This window comes from Tursiops truncatus, chromosome 4 (genome assembly GCF_011762595.2).
Source record: "Tursiops truncatus isolate mTurTru1 chromosome 4, mTurTru1.mat.Y, whole genome shotgun sequence".
Taxonomy (NCBI): Eukaryota; Metazoa; Chordata; class Mammalia; order Artiodactyla; family Delphinidae; genus Tursiops; species Tursiops truncatus.
The window spans coordinates 98541786-98560519 of NC_047037.1; the positions used below are offsets into that span (position 1 = coordinate 98541786).

At 35.0% G+C, this 18734-nt stretch overlaps 1 protein-coding gene across 6 annotated transcripts in view; it reads right to left on the reverse strand.

The window, feature by feature from the left end:
- The window catches only part of ARL6 (ARF like GTPase 6), a 78927-nt gene extending 69972 nt beyond the window's left edge, over nucleotides 1-8955 (reverse strand). For 3 of the 6 annotated variants that reach the window (XR_012331557.1, XR_012331556.1, XM_019923286.3), the window contains exons 1-2: nucleotides 8523-8949; nucleotides 4847-4996 (exon numbers count right to left, since the gene is read on the reverse strand). Coding sequence is in view for 2 of the 6 variants with exons in the window: in XM_019923286.3 (XP_019778845.1) it covers nucleotides 4847-4969 (123 nt within the window). In the remaining 4 variants the exon portion in view is untranslated. Of the gene's footprint in view, nucleotides 1-4846; nucleotides 4997-8522 lie in introns of all 6 variants that reach the window. The other 3 variants (XR_012331555.1, XM_073804370.1, XR_002173949.3) reach the window with 2 other exon arrangements.
- Nucleotides 8956-18734: the final 9779 nt, after the last annotated feature.

Consider the following 18734-nt stretch of genomic DNA (forward strand, 5'->3'; position numbering starts at 1 on the left):
GAAGACAGAATGGTGGAAATAACTGCCAAGGAACAGAATAAGGAAGAAAGAAAGAAAAGAATTGAAGACAATCTTAGAGACCTCTGGGACAACACTAAATGCACCAACGTTCAAATTATAGGAGTCTCAGAAGAAGAAGAGAAAAAGAAAGGGTCTGAGAAAATATTTGAAGAGATTACAGTGGAAAACTACCCTAACATGGGGAAGGAAATAGTCACCCAAGTCCAGGAAGCACAGCGAGTGCCATACGGGATAAACCCTAGGAGAAACACACCAAGACACATATTAGTCAAACCAACAAAAACTAAATTCAAAGAAAAAATATTAAAAGCAGCAAGGGAAAAGCAAAAAATAACATACAAAGGAATCCCCATAAGGTTATCAGCTAATATTTCAGCAGAAACTCTGCAGGCCAGAAGGGAGTGGCAGGATATACTTAAAGGGATGAAAGAGAAAAACCTACAACCAAGATTACTCTACCCAGCAAGGATTTCATTCAGATTCAACGGCAAAAGCTAACAGAATTCAGCACCACCAAACCAGCTTTACAGCAAACGCTAAAGGAACTTCTCTAGGCAAGAAACACAAGAGAAGAAAAAGACCCACAAAAACAAACCCAAAGCAATTAAGAAAATGGTAGTAGGAACACAGATATCGATAATAACCTTGAATGTAAATGGATTAAATGCTCCAACTAAAAGACACAGACTGGTTGAATGGATACCAAAGTAGACCATAAACATGCTGTCTACAAGAGACCCATTTCAGACCTAGGGACACATACAGACTGAAAGTGAAGGGATGAAAAAAGATATTCCATGTAAATGGAAATCAAAAGAAAGCTGGAGTAGCAATACTCGTATCAGATAAAATAGACTTTTAAATAAAGACTGTTACAAGAGATAAGGAAGGACACTACATAATGATAAAGGGATCAATCCAAGAAGAAGATATAACAATTATAAATATTTATACACCCAACATAGGAGCACCTCAATACATAAGGCAAACGCTAACAACCATAAAAGGGGAAATCGACGGTAACACAATAATAGTACGGGACTTTAACACCCCACTTACACCAGTGGACAGGTCATCCAAACAGAAGATAAATAAGGAAACACAAGTTTTAAATGACACAATAGACCAGATAGATTTAATTGATATTTATAGGACATTCCATCTGAAAGTGGCAGAATACACTTTCTTCTCAAGTGCACATGGAACATTCTCCAGGATAGTTCACATCTTGGGTCACAAATCAAGCCTCAGTAAATTTAAGAAGACTGAAATAGTATCAAGCATCTTTTCTGACCACAATGCTATGTGGCTGGAAATCAGTTACAGGAAAAAAACTGCAAAAAATACAAATACATGGAGGCTAAACAGTACACTACTAAATAATCAAGAGATCACTGAAGAAATCAAGAAGAAATTAAAAAAAAAAATAGAAACAAATGACAACAAAAACACCGTAACCCAAAATCTATGGGATGCAGCAAAAGAAGTTCTAAGAGGGAAGTTTATAGCAATTCAATCTCACCTCAAGAAACAAAAGTCTCAAAACAATCTAACCTTACACGTAAAACAACTAGAGAAAGAAGAACAAAGAAAACCCAAAGTCAGTAGAAGGAAAGAAATCATAAAGATCAGAGCAGAAATAAATGAAATAGAAATGAAGAAAACAATAGCAAAGATAAATAAAACTAAAAGTTGGTTCTTCGAGAAGATAAACAAAATTGATAAACATTTAGCCAGACTCATCAAGAAAAAAAGAGGACACAAATCAGTAAAATTAGAAATGAAAAAGGAGAAATCACTTCTGACACCGCAGAAATACAAAGGATTATAAGAGACTACTACAAACAACTATATGCCAATAAAATGGACAAGCACAAAGAAATGGACAGATTCTTGGAAAGGTACAATTTTCCAAGAGTGAACCAGGAAGAATTAGAAAATATAAACACACGTATCACAAGTAATGAAATTGAAACTGTAATTAAAAATCTTCCAACAAACAGAAGTCCAGGACCAGGTGGCTTCACAGGCAAATTCTATCAGACATTTAGAGAAGAGCTAACACCAATCCTTCTCAAAATCTTCCAAAAAATTGCAGAGGGAGGAACACTCCCAAATTTGTTCTGCAAAGCCACCATCACCCTGATACCAAAACCAGACAAAGATATCACAAAAAAAATAAAATAGACCAGTATCACTAATGAACATAGATGCAAAAATCCTCAACAAATAGTAGCAAACAGAATCCAACAACACATTAAAAGGATCATACATAATGATCAAGTGGGATTTATCCCAGGAACGCAAGGATTCTTCAATATATGCAAATCAATCAATGTGATACACCAAATTAACAAATTAAGGAATAAAGACCATATGATCATCTCAATAGATGCAGAAAAAGTTTTTGACAAAATTCAACACCCATTTATGATAAAAACCCTCCAGAAAATGGGCACAGAGGGAACCTACCTCAACGTAATAAAGGCCATATAGGAGAAACCCACAGCAAACATCATTCTCAATGGTGAAAAACTGAAAGCATTTCCACTAAGACCGGGAATATGACAAGGATGACCACTCTCGCCACTCTTACTCAACACAGTTTTGGAATTTCTAGCCACAGCAATCAGAGAAGAAAAAGAAATAAAACGAACACAAATTGGAAAAAAAGAAGTAAAACTGTCACTGTTTGCAGATGACATGATAGTATACATAGAAAATCCTAAAGATGCCACCAGAAAACTACTAGAACTAATCAATGAATTTGGTAAGGTTGCAGGATACAAAATTAATGCACAGAAATCTCTGGCATTCCTATACACCAACAACAAAAAATCAGAAAGAGAAATCAAGGAAACAATCCCATTTACATTGCAACAAAAAGAATAAAATACCTAGGAATAAACCTACTACCTAAGGAGGCAAAAGACTTGTACTTAGAAAACTATAAAACATTGATGACAGAAATCAAAGATGACATAAACAGATGGAGAAATATACCATGTTCTTGGATTGGAAGAATCATTATTGCAAAAATGACTATACTACCCAAAGCAATCTACGGATTCAATGCAATCCCTATCAAACTACCAATGGCATTCTTCACAGAAATAGAACAAAAATTTTACAATTCGTATGGAAACGCAAAAGACCCTGAATAGCCAAAGCAATCTTGAGAAAGAAAAACGGAGATGGAGGTATCAGGCTACCCAACTTCAAACCATACTACAAAGCTACAGTAATCAAGACAGTATGGTACTGGCACAAAAACAGAAATATAGATCAATGGTACAGGATAGAAAGCCCAGAGATAACCCACGCACCTATGGTCACCTAAACTATGACAAGGGAGGCAAGAACATACAATGAAGAAAAGACAGCCTTTTCAATAAGTGGTGCTGGGAAAACTGGACGGCTACATGTAAAAGAATGAAATTAGAACATTCCCTAACACTATACACAAAAATAAACTCCAAATGGATTAAAGACCTAAATGTAAGACCAGATACTATAAAACTCTCAGAGGAAAACACAGGAAACACACTCTTTGACAGAAACCACAGCAGGATCTTTTTTGACCCACCTCCTAGAGTAATGAAAATAAAAACAAAAATAAACAAATGGGATCTAATTAAACTTAAAAGCTTATGCACAGCAAAGGAAACCATAAACAAGATGGTAAGACAACCCTCAGAATGGGAGAAAATATTTGCAAAGGAAACAATGGACAAAGGATTAATCTCCAAAATATATAAACAGCTCATGCAGCTCAATATCAAAAAAACAAACAACCCAATTAAAAAATGGGTGGAAGACCTGAATGGATACTTCACCAAAGAAGACATACAGATGGCCAAGAGGCACATGAAAATATGCTCAACATCACTAATTACTAGAGAAACGCAAATCAATACTACAATGAGGTATCACCTCACACCAGTCAGAATGACCAACCTCAAAAAATCTACACACAATAAATGCTGGAGAAGGTGTGGAGAAAAGGGAACCCTCTTGCACTGTGGGTGGAAATGTTAATTGATACAGCCACTATGGAGAGCAGTATGGAGGTTCCTTAAAAAACTGACAATAAAACTACCATATGACCCAGCAATCACACTACTGGGCATATACCCAGAGAAAACCATAATTCAAAAGGACACATGCACCCCAATATTCACTGCAGCACTATTTACAAGAGCCAGGACATGGAAACAATCTAGGTGTCCAATGAGAGATGAATGGATAAAGAAGATGTGGTACATATATTGAATGGAATATTACTCAGCCATAAAAAGGAACAAAATTGGGTTCTTTGTGACGTGGATGGACCGAGAGTCTGTCATACGGAGTGAAGTAAGCCAGAAAGAGAAAAACAAATATTGTGTATTAACGCATATATGTGGAATCTCGAAAAATGGTATAGATGAACCTATTTGTAGGGCAGGAATAGAGACGCAGACGTAGAGAATGGACATGTGGATATGGGGGGAAAGGGAGGGTGGGACGACTTTTGGGAGATTAGGTTTGACATAAATACACTTCCACGTGTAAAATAGATAGCTAGTGGGAACCTGCTGTATAGCACAGGGAGCTCAGCTTGGTTGTCTGTGATGACCTAGATGGTGGGAGAAGCAGGAGAGGGAGGTTCAAGAGGGAGGGATATAGGTATACATATAGCTGATTCACTTCATTGTACAGCAGAAACTAACACAACATTGTAAAGCAAATTTACTCCAATAAAAAAAAAATAATGGATTATAAAAAATAAAAACAGTCCTTTAAAAAAAAGAAAATACACAAAGTATCTAATAAATATACTTACGTTTGAAGGTTTAAGTTTATTAATGATTGTTGTTTTGCCACTATTATCCAGCCCAAGGCACAAAACATGAACCTCCTTCTTCCTCAGGCCAAGCAAGCCTGAAAGTCTGTCTAGCAATCCCATAATGTGAGTCAAGTATTTACAAACCAGCTGCAAGTCAGGGGAAAAAAAAAAAAGATATATTACCCACAGGCACCTTAAGAATAGAAAATATGAGCATATGTATCCCAAATTTCAGAATTTAAAGACACAGTGATATTGTGAAAACCATGTCAATGTAGCTTTGCATTTAGTAAACAGAGTTTAAGCTGATTACCAGAAAGGAGTCTTAACTGAAATGCAGATTGGCGGATAATAACACCTGGCAACACACAATAATGCCCTTGAAGTAACTGGACATTTCTCATCGTAACATATAATACTTAACAAGAAAATGTGGTTAAACTCAGAATCATGTGGAGTCTGCCATTTGTGATACTTGAGAATATTTGCACCCTTTTCTGGAAATCTGGAACAATGATGGGCAATGGCGTTCATGTGAGCCTGATGCTGAAGCTTAGAAAGTAGAAGGCAGACCAGAATAACAGAGAATAACTGAGATTTTGGCTACATCATTTGAGCCACTGGTCAAATCTTTTTCTAAAGCCAGTCCCCTTGTAGTTTGCAATAATACAAAGTAATAAACATTAAATTCACCATTTTTGTTTCTTTGCTTGATTATATCCAGTTTAGGTTATGTCTTCTATGAAAAGAAACAAAAAATCCTAACTGATATATTTATCTTAATTTTTCCTTAGTCCTTACGTATATCTTTGTAAGTCACCACAAATCCATTTGGGAAGAAGGTTGTATATAAAACACACACACAATTTGAACCTTAATAAATACCTGTTTCTTTGAAACTATAACTTACATGAACTATCCTGTTAAGTATCATTTTAAAAGAATTTTAACTAGTGTACTAGTAAAGAATATGAATGTAAATACCAATCTTACATTTTCATCTCATTTTCTCAAATATCATAAAAGTTTCTTTGTTAACTTGTCCCTGAAGTGTTCATTTGTTTATCAATTCTTTCTTTGGAAAAAAAAATCCTTCCAATGCAAACTTTCAAAAAAACTCCATCAGTAATCCAAACACAAGCATTTTGAAGTCCGATAAAACTGCTGATGATGCGTTGCTGGCTATGTGATAACTTTATGGCTATTCATACCCTTCTAAGGTACTGTTAGATTTAGACTTCAGGTCTCCAAATGAAACTTTCCAAAGGTTCTTCCTTTGGGTCCATCACCACCCCCACCTCCCAAAACATTATTATGTGGTGGGAGAAGAGAGATACCACTTTTGCCAGCCCTCAACTGCTGCAGGGACTGCTACAGCAGTAACTACAATACACCTGTATTCCAAACATTTCCTATTACTCTCCAAACCACCATTTTCAAAGTTCTCTTAAAAAACAAAACAAAACAAAACAAAAAACCCTCTAAATATCAGTTTCATTTAATTGATTTATTCTCATCTCCATCTAAGGTTCCAGAAGCTTGTCATCTTACAGCTCCTTCAGTATTTTTTATTCCACACCAAAAAGGCAAGACCATACCTTGAAGGATGAGGATTCAGCAACCTAAATAATAAGAAGCTTCCAAGACAACTGCATCTGAAAGGTGGCTGCATCATTAGTTTTGCTTAGGCCCCTTCAGAGATCATTATGGACAGAAATTTCAAAACTGAATTCCAATGATGTGCAGGAAAGAGAAGGTAAAGCGCCCCACCCAAACATGGGGCCACAGTTGTCTTACCCAAGGGATGGGTTTGACTTCAGGTACTCCATTTGTGCCGCTTGAATCGACTTCTCTCCTTGTGTTGGAGATTCAAATCTCACTCAACCCATTCCTTTAAATCTCAGCTTAGGGATAGACATCTGTAGAATCTACTTTAAGTTAGCCTTCGGATATCATGAAACAATTCACACAGACCATTTTAATTCAAGGTAAATTTGCTATTACTCACTTTGTTATTAATTGTACTAAGCATATTGATATCGGTTTATATCTTGTTTTCCAATTCCCATACAATTTTGAATAGATTTTAAAAAATATGACCACTTCTCATATCATCTCCCTCTGGGCAACTACAATAAAGCATTGATTGTAAAAAGCTTGATACGTGAATATTTGTTTTTTCATAGAACATCGGATTGTGATTTTCTGTCCCCTTTTTCATGGATTATCAAACACCTGATGCTTGTTATTGAAATACTGTGGGATATGCAATTTAAAAGAGAAGTGGCATGCACATATATACACTACCAAATGTAAAATAGATAGCTAGTGGGAAGCAGCCGCATAGCACAGGGAGATCAGCCCTAGAGGGGTGGGATAGGGAGGGTGGGAGGGAGGGAGACGTAAGAGGGAAGAGAGATGGGAACATATGTATATGCATAACTGTTTCACTTTGTTATAAAGCAGAAGCTAACAACACTGTAAAGCAATTATACTTCAATAAAGATGTAAAAAAAAATAATAAAATAAAAGTCAGTTGTTCTAAGAGATATAATTACATTTACTGAAGTTGCTTTATAAACAACTATCATAGAGCCTTATATATGCTTCTATTTCTTAGTAATTATACATCTTTATAAATTTACTTTTTGCTTGCATGAAATAAGGAAACAAGATAACTTAAGTCACTGGACATTCATTAACCATGTCCTAAGTGCACAGGAGGAGATACAGTGAAAGTTTTCTGTAGCAACCTACTCCTATAGCCATGATTCTCGACCCTGGCTGCACACTGGAATCAGCTAGCTGGATTAGTATTTCTGAAGATGGAATCAGGGCATCTGTATTTTAAAAAGCTACACAGTGTTTCTGATGTACAGTCACTATTGAGAACTTCAGGATTTTAGAATAAAGTCTAAACTTCCATGCATAGCTTTTAAAGTTGTTCACAATCTGGCTCCAATCTACCTTTCCAGTTTCTTATTTTACTGTTTTCCTCTCTCTGCAAACCAGCCAATCAAATTCTCTTGGCTGTTATCTGAGGAACGGCTTTTTCTTTTCTTTCTTTCTTTCTTTTGGCCCCTCCAGGCGTCACGAGGGAATCTTAGTTCCCCAGCAAGGGATTGAACCGGGCCCCCTGCAGTGGAAGCGAGGAGTCTTAACCACTGGACCACCAGGGAAGTCCCAGAATCTGCTTTGTAAAGTTTTTTTTTTTAACTTGTTGCCAGAAAAGTCCTGAAGAATTAGGATGTTACCCATAGTTACGAGCTTGGAAGGTAGGCTACACAGAGAGAGTGGTCGAGCAAAGAAAACACCATGAATGGTACTTTGTAACTTTAAAAATGTTTCTAGAGTGAATTATAGCACACTCTCACTACCCCCAATAAATATTTTTATTCAGCTTTCAGTCTTTGATGATGAAATTTCAATTATACTTCCCACACAGCAAAGAGGCCCAAATCGGGTAGTGTTAAAACCATCCAATCAAACAAAAATTCACCCAAAGCAGTTCCATGAGTTTTCTGGGGTCCATAGCCCACTTCTTCTTTTCTAGTTCTCACACATTAGAAACCAGCACACGGAGTGAAAACCATGAGGAAGAGCAATTCTAAAATTGGTGGCGGAGGGGACTGGGGGGTGGCGCTGGGTACAAAAATTGGGGTTGGGGAGATACCTGGTCTTTGAGATTAGTCCTGCGGGCCCGGGAGCTGCTGAAGAACAGGAATGGACGCACTCGCTCGTATCCCTCTCTGCAATGGGAATATGGTCCGGGCGTCCCTCAGCCTTCCTCTCTAGGCCTCCACAAGAAGGATTCCTGGGCCTGAGCAAAGCCGCCTCCGCAAGTTCGGTGAAGGGGTAGCCTCTGGCTCAGCCCAAGCATCAGTGGCGGGTCAGGCGCCGTGGTGCGCGGCGTTCCCCGGGCAACCGGAGGTTTTTCCGGTGCGGAGCCACGCCTCCTCAGGTCTCAGCGCGTCAGCCGCAGTGCTCCCGTTAAGGGACTGAAGAGCTCCCCCAAATGCCAGAGGCATAGCGAGCAGTATTGAAGAAGTGTAAGCGAGGTTGAAGGGGTGAACTGCCGCCTCCCAGCGAGGAGCCGCGCTGTTCCCCGGTGGAGCATAATGGGAGTTGTAGGCTTGCGCACAGCCTGCTGGGAAGTGTTCGGCGTCCGCGTTGGCTTCGGGCCTTTCTCGCCGCATGGTCTCTCCGCCCTCTCGGGAAAGTCAGCTCAGAGGGAGCGGCGCGCTTTGTGGCGCCCAGAGCGCTGAGGAGTCTGCGTCGACGTCGAGCATGGGCGCAGCGCGGTGGCGACAACTGCGGGACCCGACTATGAGCTCTAGGGCGAGAAGTACGCCAGAATTGCCTGGTTGCCCATCGCATCCACCCTTTAACAGGATGTTAGGCCTGAGACCCTGGAGTCCTGGAGAAGCAAAACCGTTCGTGCGGGCAAGGAGAGGAGATAAACTCACAGGCATTATTCGGCAAAGGAAGTCTGCCTGAACCTGGTTTCTGAGGTGTCTGATCTCCTGAAGAGATTTCCACGAGGCATAATCCCCTGCGATTAGAGTACAGTCCCCAGAATCAAATCGGCAGGTGGTCAGGAATCTGTAGTCCCAATGCTTAAAGTTAGCCACCCTCTTAAATTGCTCTGGGGTATTATAGTAATAGTAAATGACTTATCTCCTTTGTTAGCCAGGAGTATGAGATTCTTTACCCCCTCCAGCTACCTAGTGTTATATTTACTACCCTACCTGTTCTTTGGCTTATCAATTTCGGCCTATTAAGTGGATTAGCAGGGTGAAAAAAGAGACTAGAAGGAATTATATAAAAGTAATAATGGGGGAAAGATTGTATCTGCATGATCATGGGATGCATTTTTATTTTCCAAATTTTCAAATGCGGTTCTGTTATTTTTACAATGGAAAAAAAAATGTTCTGGGCTAGTGACTCTTGTTGAAAGATGAAAACTAACAAAACGCAAAAACAAAAAAAACCTATAGTTGTGTATCCAAAAGAACTTACTTACCAATGTCCTTGAAAAAATGGAGTATGGAAATATATTCCGCCTTATTGTGTAGCCTTAGGCCAGTTAACGCTGCTCTATTGTTCAGCTTCCTCACCTTCAAAAAGACACTAAATATCTCATCTGGTGGTTTTGAGGAATAAGTAGGTAACAGAGGTATGTGTATGTTTGGCACATAGTAGGTGTTCAATAAACAATTTCCTATCTTCCTTTGTCCTGCAATTTTTATTATATGGGTAAGATTTTTAAATGTGGTCCTTTAACTTCTGACACTGAATTTACAGTGAGGTATTAATTACTTTTCTGTGTGTCTGGGTATTGTGACTCACTTTGATAAAAGTTGGAAGCTAAGTACTTACAGCCGGATTTTGACTTTTTTTTTTTTCCTTAGAGCTAAGTAGAAATCTTATGTTTCAGGAAACTTTAGTGTACAGACAATTTTTCCTGTTTGGAGTGGATATTTTCTGCCCCTAGGTTGAGTTCTGTTTTTGCTTCGTACAAAACATTTGGTGAACACTGGAAATGAAATGGAGAGATTGGATATCCAACTTTTCAGTCAATTTAAGCAGATAACATAATTCTTTTTTAAAAATTTGCTAAGTGAATAGTTATCTTAAGGTACATAATTCTCTTACAAAAATTTAGCTAAGTAAATAGTTATCTTAGATAAGTGTAGTTGATATGTTGGCTTCTTATTATTAGAGATGAAATAGTGGTCATGAAACCCACAATCTACTCAATAATCTAGAAAATGTCAGTTTTGAAACTAACAATCTTTAAAAAAGTGAATACTTCATATGGTTGAATCTGCTGTTTTGGTGCTTTGCCAACCGAAACAGCTCTCAACAATACACTCAAGGCTCAGCATAAAAATTGGTTTCACTTGATTTAAGAAGTTAGTTTGGGTCTCCTTATTATGAGAATAAGAAGCTTTAAAAATGGTTCTTAATTGTATGAAGGCTTCTTAGGATACCTGTATAAGGAAAGAAAGTTTCAAGTACTTTATTACCAGTTTAAATTTCATACTGGCTTTTGGAACTGTGGTAAGAATTATAAAAGAGAGAAGAGTGAGATATGGTGAGTACAGTGCTATTCTGATTAATTCAGGATACTTTTACTATATTTTCTTACCAGAAACTTTTAAAAAATATAGAAAATCCATGATTGGTAATTTACTGGATGTTTTTGGAATAAATATTGATAGTCTAAAGCTGTTTGGACAGTTGTACATTATGTGTATCTGTCAGTCATCTGCAATTTGTATACAGTATTACCTATGCAATGAACAATTTAATTCACTTGAATCTCACAAAATATTTTGCTGATATAAAATCACTATAAAAATATGTACTAATTATTTACAGTGACTTATGTGAATTTATGTCTTGACCTTAATGCTATTATTGTGAAAAATTACAGCTATGATTTTGTCTCCAAAATTACTAATATATGTAAAGAGCATCTAGATTTAATAGACTAAAAGATAAATTATATTAAATATGATCAACACGACAATATAAAAAAGTCACAAATTCAACCACCAGAACTGTAACTTTTATTTGCTAATAGATATTTTAATAAACAGGCTTACTCCATCTGTAAGACCCTGATAATGCCTCTTAGGAAATCATAGAAAAATAAAATACAATAATTAGTAACTTGTACTTTGTACAAAAATCTTATGTTGCTCAGCAGGTAGTTTTGCTAAACACCATATTCTTTCAGCAAATAGATAGATGACATATGTAATGCAATTCACCGCAAACAATCCCTCATTGAGAGCTGAGCATTCTATAACACTATAACTTGTAAGCATGCCAGCATGTGAAAATATACATGGAACATCATAATATTACAGTAGATTTTATAAGATGAAAACAATACCACCTTCAAGTAAGTCTGGACTACTTCGTTGTCATAGTGAAGTAGATAATAGGTAGGATTGCAGTTCTGTTGTAAACACCCTCTTACTGTGTTTATCTTTCTACCATATTGTGATACAACCAGAAAAAAGAACATAGGCTGTGTAAGGAACCTGAGTGAAAGGCATATATTGAAGCTCTAAATAGTGATGTAATACTAAAGAGAAAAAATAATGCAGTGCTGCACTTCCTTCTCACAAACAGATCTTTTCCCCTTTTTGCAAGAGTAGATGGGTACAGTGCTAAATCCATAATTAATGATAAATAACTTTATGACAGGTTACAAAGAGATACATTTTAAAAATCATAGGAAGAAAAAATGTTTTCAGCTGCAGTTTATCATTAGTCAAATATTACTCTCTGAGGGACTAAATGTCTCAACCTAGACAGTTGTTATCTAGGCATTTAATATAAATGTACTATTTAGTATTTAAATAAACTTTTTAGGATTTGTGCTACAAAGATTTTGATAACTTTTTTATTTTGAATACACTGCAACTGTCAAATCTACCATTTAATATTTGATATGGCCATTTAAATATTGAGTTTAATCAAATGCATATTTATATGTACACATATATCTTTACATTTTTGGCTATGCTAAAACAGAAAAAAATGGAGAGCAATCTTATTCCATTATTCACAGTCTAATTTTACATCAAATCCAAAGAACAAATATGCATGTATAAATTCCAACACACTGAATTACATACAGCCTATCCAGAAATAAAGCTCCAAGCACAACGAAAAAGTCACATCCTTCCTATAGGATAGACAGGGCACAATGAAAAAAAAAATATATCGCCCTTGTGTTTCTCCTAAACGACAGATGTTTTTATATGAAAACAAAACAAAATAAAATATTGTTTTACCAAACGATTAGAGCCTGATTACCTTTATTTAGTTATTTATTTTAATTTCAGATGTGGGCTCAAACCATCTCAAAATAGTGTTTTGAGAAAATTGACAGCTTGAATATATAATACACATCTTTAAGCATTAACTAATTTTCATAAGCTTTGAATTAGAATGGCTACAAGATGTTTCTGTCTTTTACACTGTAGTAGACAAAAATAACAAAACATGGGAAGTATCTATGGCATTGAGAAGTCCTCACTTAATCTCTACATTATGGAAAGGGGACTCTGTTATCAGCATCCTTGGAAAAGCTCAGAATTCAGTTTCAGGTCTTCCAAATAAGATGTCTCAAAAATATTTAGTAAAATGGCTTTAATATATTTTATACAATAGGTCTTTTTCCTGTGGTGTATTACATACAAATCCCCATTGACTATGTTTATATATGCACATATATATGTTTATGTGTGTGTGTGTGTGTGTGTGTGTGTGTGTGTGTTCCCCCTTTCCAACTACTTACACATCTCTCCAGCCTATACCTGCTTCCCACTCCTTATACTGACTTTTATTTCCTCTTGGTAAAGTAAGACTACTCACACAGTAACATCCTTACATTTCTACCATAAATCTACCAACCTATCTGCATATTACACACTCTGCCTTCCCTCCCATTGTAGTTCTGTCTCCTCCTGTCAAAAACTAACCTTCCAACTTAAGCTATGAATCCTAACCCTTCTACTTCTCAAAGCCTTTTCTAATTAAATTCTCTCTTGCATAATCAGTTTTCCCCTTTCTACCAGATCATTCTCATTCATATATAAATATTCCCTAGCATCCTTTCTCTAAACACACACACACACACACACACACACACACACACACACACACACACCCCTTTCTTGACCCCATATCTACTTCCAACTACTCAGCTACTGCCCTGTTCCTCTTGCTTTCTTATGGTAAAACTCCTTGAAAGAGTTGTGTATAGATACTGACTCCACCTTCTTTTCTAAAGTATCTTCTCAATCCACTTCAATCAGGCTTTGACTTCACTACTTCATAGAGACTGCCCTTTCAAAATCGTCAGTAACTTCCATGTTGCCAAGCCCAACGGCCATTTCTTTACTTTAAACTTGGCTTCTTAAAGCATTTAATCCAGATGGCCAATTGGTTTTTTTGTTCTCTACGTTACCTTACACTCCTCAGGGTTCTCTGCTGGTTTCTAATTCTCCACCTAACTTCTACATTGACATGCCTTGGATCTCAATCAAGCCCTACTTCTCTATCTTACAGGCTTTTCCCAGGTGATTTAAAAACATTAAATACCATATATATATTGATGGCTTCTAAATCTTGATGTCTAGCCCTGATCGCTCCTTGGAACTCTTATATACAACTGTCTGCTCAATATCTCCATTTGAATATCTAACAGGTATCTCAGGCATTACATGGCTAAAACCAAACTCCTGATTTTTTCCCCTCCAAACCTGCTTCTCCTGCACCACCACTGACTACATTTCTTATTTTTCAAATGTAGAATTTATTTTCAATTTTTCTCTCTTCATCCCTCAGGGCCAATCCATTAGCAAGCCCTGTCTTCAAACATACCCGACATCCATCCACTTCTCTCCATCTTCACTACTTCTTCTCTAACAAAAGCCACCTTGTTTTTTCTTTTTTGCTTAAACTACTGTAGCAGCCTCATAAATGTTCTTTGACCCCCATCTCATTTTTGCCTCTCTTTGGCTCATCAACTGTGTACCAAGCACACTGTTCTCTCTACCCTCAAACACTCTAAAGTCTCACACATTAAACTATTCCTTCTGCCTGGAATTCCCCCAGATTTTCTCATGACTGGTTCCTTCATGCTTTTCATACATCGGCTTAAATATCACATCCTCAGAGAAGACTTCCTTTACCACTTAATATAAAGAAGCCACAGTCATGCTATGTAACAATATTAATTTAATTTTCAGCATAGCACTTATCAGTACTTCTTCCACTAGAAGATCAATTCCATGAGACAGGGGCTTTTGCTTGTCTTGGTCGCTTTGTGTCCTCTGTGTTGAGAATAAGACACTTGTACAAGATAATGTTTAGTAAGTATTAGTTAATTAATGAATGGATTTATGGATAAATATACATTTAAAGTAAATCAGTATATATGTATATATACTATTTTTAAAATTAGGAATTATACAGTTTTGGACTAGCAAACACACTTGATTTAATTGTGTTTGTTTATTATATCTGTTCCCCATAGTGTAAATAGCTTTAACTGGACAAATCATAATTTTTTTGTTGTTGCTATTCTTTATATTAAAATACAGACACCTAACTATTTCATTTAATGGTAGAGTGATCAAAGTTGTGAGGTGGGAAAGGGAATGTTTTGCTTCCTGAAAGGAATTTTTGGATACTCCATAGAAAATAAGCAATTGATGCAAAAATGGAATAGCTTTTTACCTTTGTTTGAAGTATCCCATTTGGTGAAATTTAAAAATTGAATAAACAGTGGAAAAGTAACTATAAAAATATATGTTCACTACAGTACTTTGAATATACAAAGTCTAATGGAAGACTTTCTTTTTGTATTTCCATTCATGAGAAAGTAAAAGATTTTGCTCTTTCCAGAAGACTTTATGGAATATATGACCGGTATTAGATAAGAGCAGTAGCTTCAAAAATAATAATTTCTAACCACTATGTTATGGATTTTAGCTGCAACTTCTCTGAGAATTGGAAGGTTACAAGCAATATTAGAGAGACTGAATGGAAATATATAAAGCAGTCCTTTTTTTTTCTAATACTTAAAACAACTGAAAAGAGAAGGCAATCTCCTTGAAAGAATATAAGCATTTAGAGATCATAAGATATAATGTACAACTAATATGTAGGTCCTGTATTTTTTAGACTATGTGTAAAATTTATGTATCTGTATAAAAGCATAACTTGATTCAAAAAGACTACCCTTTCAACTCAATTATTTTTACCTGCATCTTATATATACTGTTTTTACATTTAATAAAGCAGAAGGAAAAACTTTTTATTAATAGGAGTGATATGTATAAAGTGCTTTGACAGTCTAATCAATTTTTGGGAGTCAAATTCTTAATTATATATGTCTTAGAAATCAAAAGAACTATTAGTATGGAAATGTTAATAATTGTGATCATTCAGTCTGTTAATATACTTTTAAAAAATAAATTTAAATTTTTGATATTTTGGTAAGATTTCTTTCTAATTTTATATAGCAATACATATTTTAACAAATATTAGTGGACTTATTTATATTAGAGATTCTCATCCTCAAAATGCATTTTAGCTTCAAAATTACCAGTAAGAGTAACATGACATAATTTTCAGACAGTTTTCTATTAATTTTTTGTTATTTTTAATGAGGTAATTAATAGTTTTAACACAAACTCCTCTTTATATTACCTTTTTGCCTTTTCCTCAGTTTTAATGGAACTTGGTCCATTTTCATGTTCTGCATTCATGCTCTGCCTGTGATTTTTTAAAAAATAAGGTTATTTTAGAAGATATAACTAACATTTTAGGAAACATAGACTTGTTAATTAACAATTATTCCATCAAAAGTCAAAATTAAGCTGTCAAAGTTTATACTGCATACAAAATTAAACCTAAGTATAGTTTGTGAAAAATGTGCAAAGTTATTCAAATTTCCAATGACACAATCTAACGATGAAGTATGCTTAACAAAATTATTAATAATGTATCATAAATAAAGCACATATAGTAATCTTTAAAGTCCAGTGTTACCCATATTCATGTTTGTTAGGAACGCTCAGGTATTGTGCCCCACCAAAAACAAAAATGCTCCCATCTCACATTTTGATTTTTTTCTCTTGGAGGCCTAAAACACCTAAAATTATATCAAAACTCCATATCTGTAAGAAGAAAATGAGATTTTTGCATTGTATAAATATATTAATACAATTTTCTTTAAATACATACATATGGCATAGGGAGAACAACATCCATTAAAGCAAATTAAATACCTCCATGACAAACATTTATGCAAGTTAAACCTTATTTTCCAAGCAGCGCAGAAATTTTAAAAAGCCTCAGTCACTGTTTATTTTTATATTGTCCACGAATATTATTATTATATTGTCACTATTATTTTAAAGATACTCTTGAAGATATTGCAATAATAGCTCTAGATAAAATACCAATGGATTTTCAAACAAATTGGTTTTAACAATGCTCACATCAATCACATCAACATAAAATAGCTTGTTCAGTTACAAGTCTGTTATCAAATGAGTGGTCAAAAATTTTGTCGTAGAGCTTCTAAAGACAACAATTTTAAGCAGATTTATTTAAGCATTACTATGTGGCAATAAATAAAACATGCACAGTTAAGTAAAAACTTCATTACAACTTAAAAAATGATAATACTGGGTAAATAATTCTAAAAAGAGCATAGTTACTACTTTGAAAAATGAACTAATATAATTAATTATATTCTGGCTTCTCTCTGAGTGAAGATGTGTTTACGTGAAAATTTTAGAAAAACAATTTCTATCTAAATGCATAGATATCATTTTACAAATTACTAAATGTGGAAGAGAGACTTTTAATTTATTATAAAAGCAATAGAAGAGGACATTTTAAATTAGGTAAAAATCTTGAAAGTGTATTGTTTATTCATCTTTATGATTTAGCACTGTTCACTCCATCTATCAGGATTTCAAAAAGTGAAATGATATTTGGTCTTTCAAGAACAAAGGCAAATTAAGACTGTTCTAAGGATGATGATCTATAAACATAGAAAAACCTGTATAGTAATGTTCACATCAATATTGCTTGCCATGAAAGCTCATATTTAACCAATGAAAACAAGGACATTTATCTTCAAAGTTAATAATGCCTAACTAAATATAAAATTTGATTTAGATATATGAAAAATGAAGGTTCTCCTGTCTTTGGAGTTTTCTTTAAAATAATATATTATTTTGGAATAAAGACAGTTCTCCCTTCAATCTCTCTCTAATGAAATGGAGACTCTGATGCTAATTAAATTAGAATCCTGAGGTAGGGTTGTCCTTTTATTATTTTGTTGAACACCTTAAAGTCACATCTCAGTTGTTCTGATTTACAGTTTGAGTTGATAACATTATCTTAGCCAACAGTAAGTTTATCATGACAAATTAAAGATTAACCAGAGGTTACAAATAATGGAGGAATATGGACGAGAACAGAGCTTTACTTGAGAGGAGATTTTCACTAATTCTGGTACTTTTCTACAACTCCCAGGAAATTGTGTTGTTAATCTGTACTTTATTTCCTAATCGAAAGTAGATACCACATCTTTATATCATTACATTTAAAAGAGATCTTCCGTCGCTTTTTATATTCTTAAGATGAATTAGGTTTAAAAGGTAGTGGAATTCTTCTTTGAGATCTTCCACTTTAAATGAAATAAATAAAAAATTCCCTTAAGAATATAGAGATTTGGTATTCTGATAAACTAGTGTGGAAATTCAAGTAAGAACCTTCTTTATTTTGTTTAGCAAGAAACTTTGCGTTCAATGGATAAGTGCAAAAGTGTAATAAAATGGAGGTGACTTGGTAGCATTAAGAGAAATACAACACTTTGTATTTGCCAGATTCTTTTCCAAAAGATGAAGTTAATTTTTTAGTAGTGCTTTGCTATCCATAGTAATTGAAAAGTTTACTTTTAATTTTTTTGTATCACTTTTAAATACAATAATTTTGAATCAATACTGATAAGCTAAAATAGACTTTTAAATCTATTCTAATATCCCAAAAAAGCCAATGCCAACCAGGTTTTTGTTAACTTCTTTTGAATTAAGAGCAAAGAACCTAAGTCTTCCAATTAAGATGTAAATATGCTTTTTTAAACATTTAAATCCATCATTAATTTGAAATTGGATATAATTATTAGATGAAAGAGGATTAGTTAAAATTACATTTTGATGACTTGGATCTTCTTCTGGATCTTTTTTCCCCAGGAGACACGTATATCACGTCACATCCTCTTATAACAAAAAAAAATACATTTTATCCTCATAAATCTTTGAAACCCTTGTCTAAT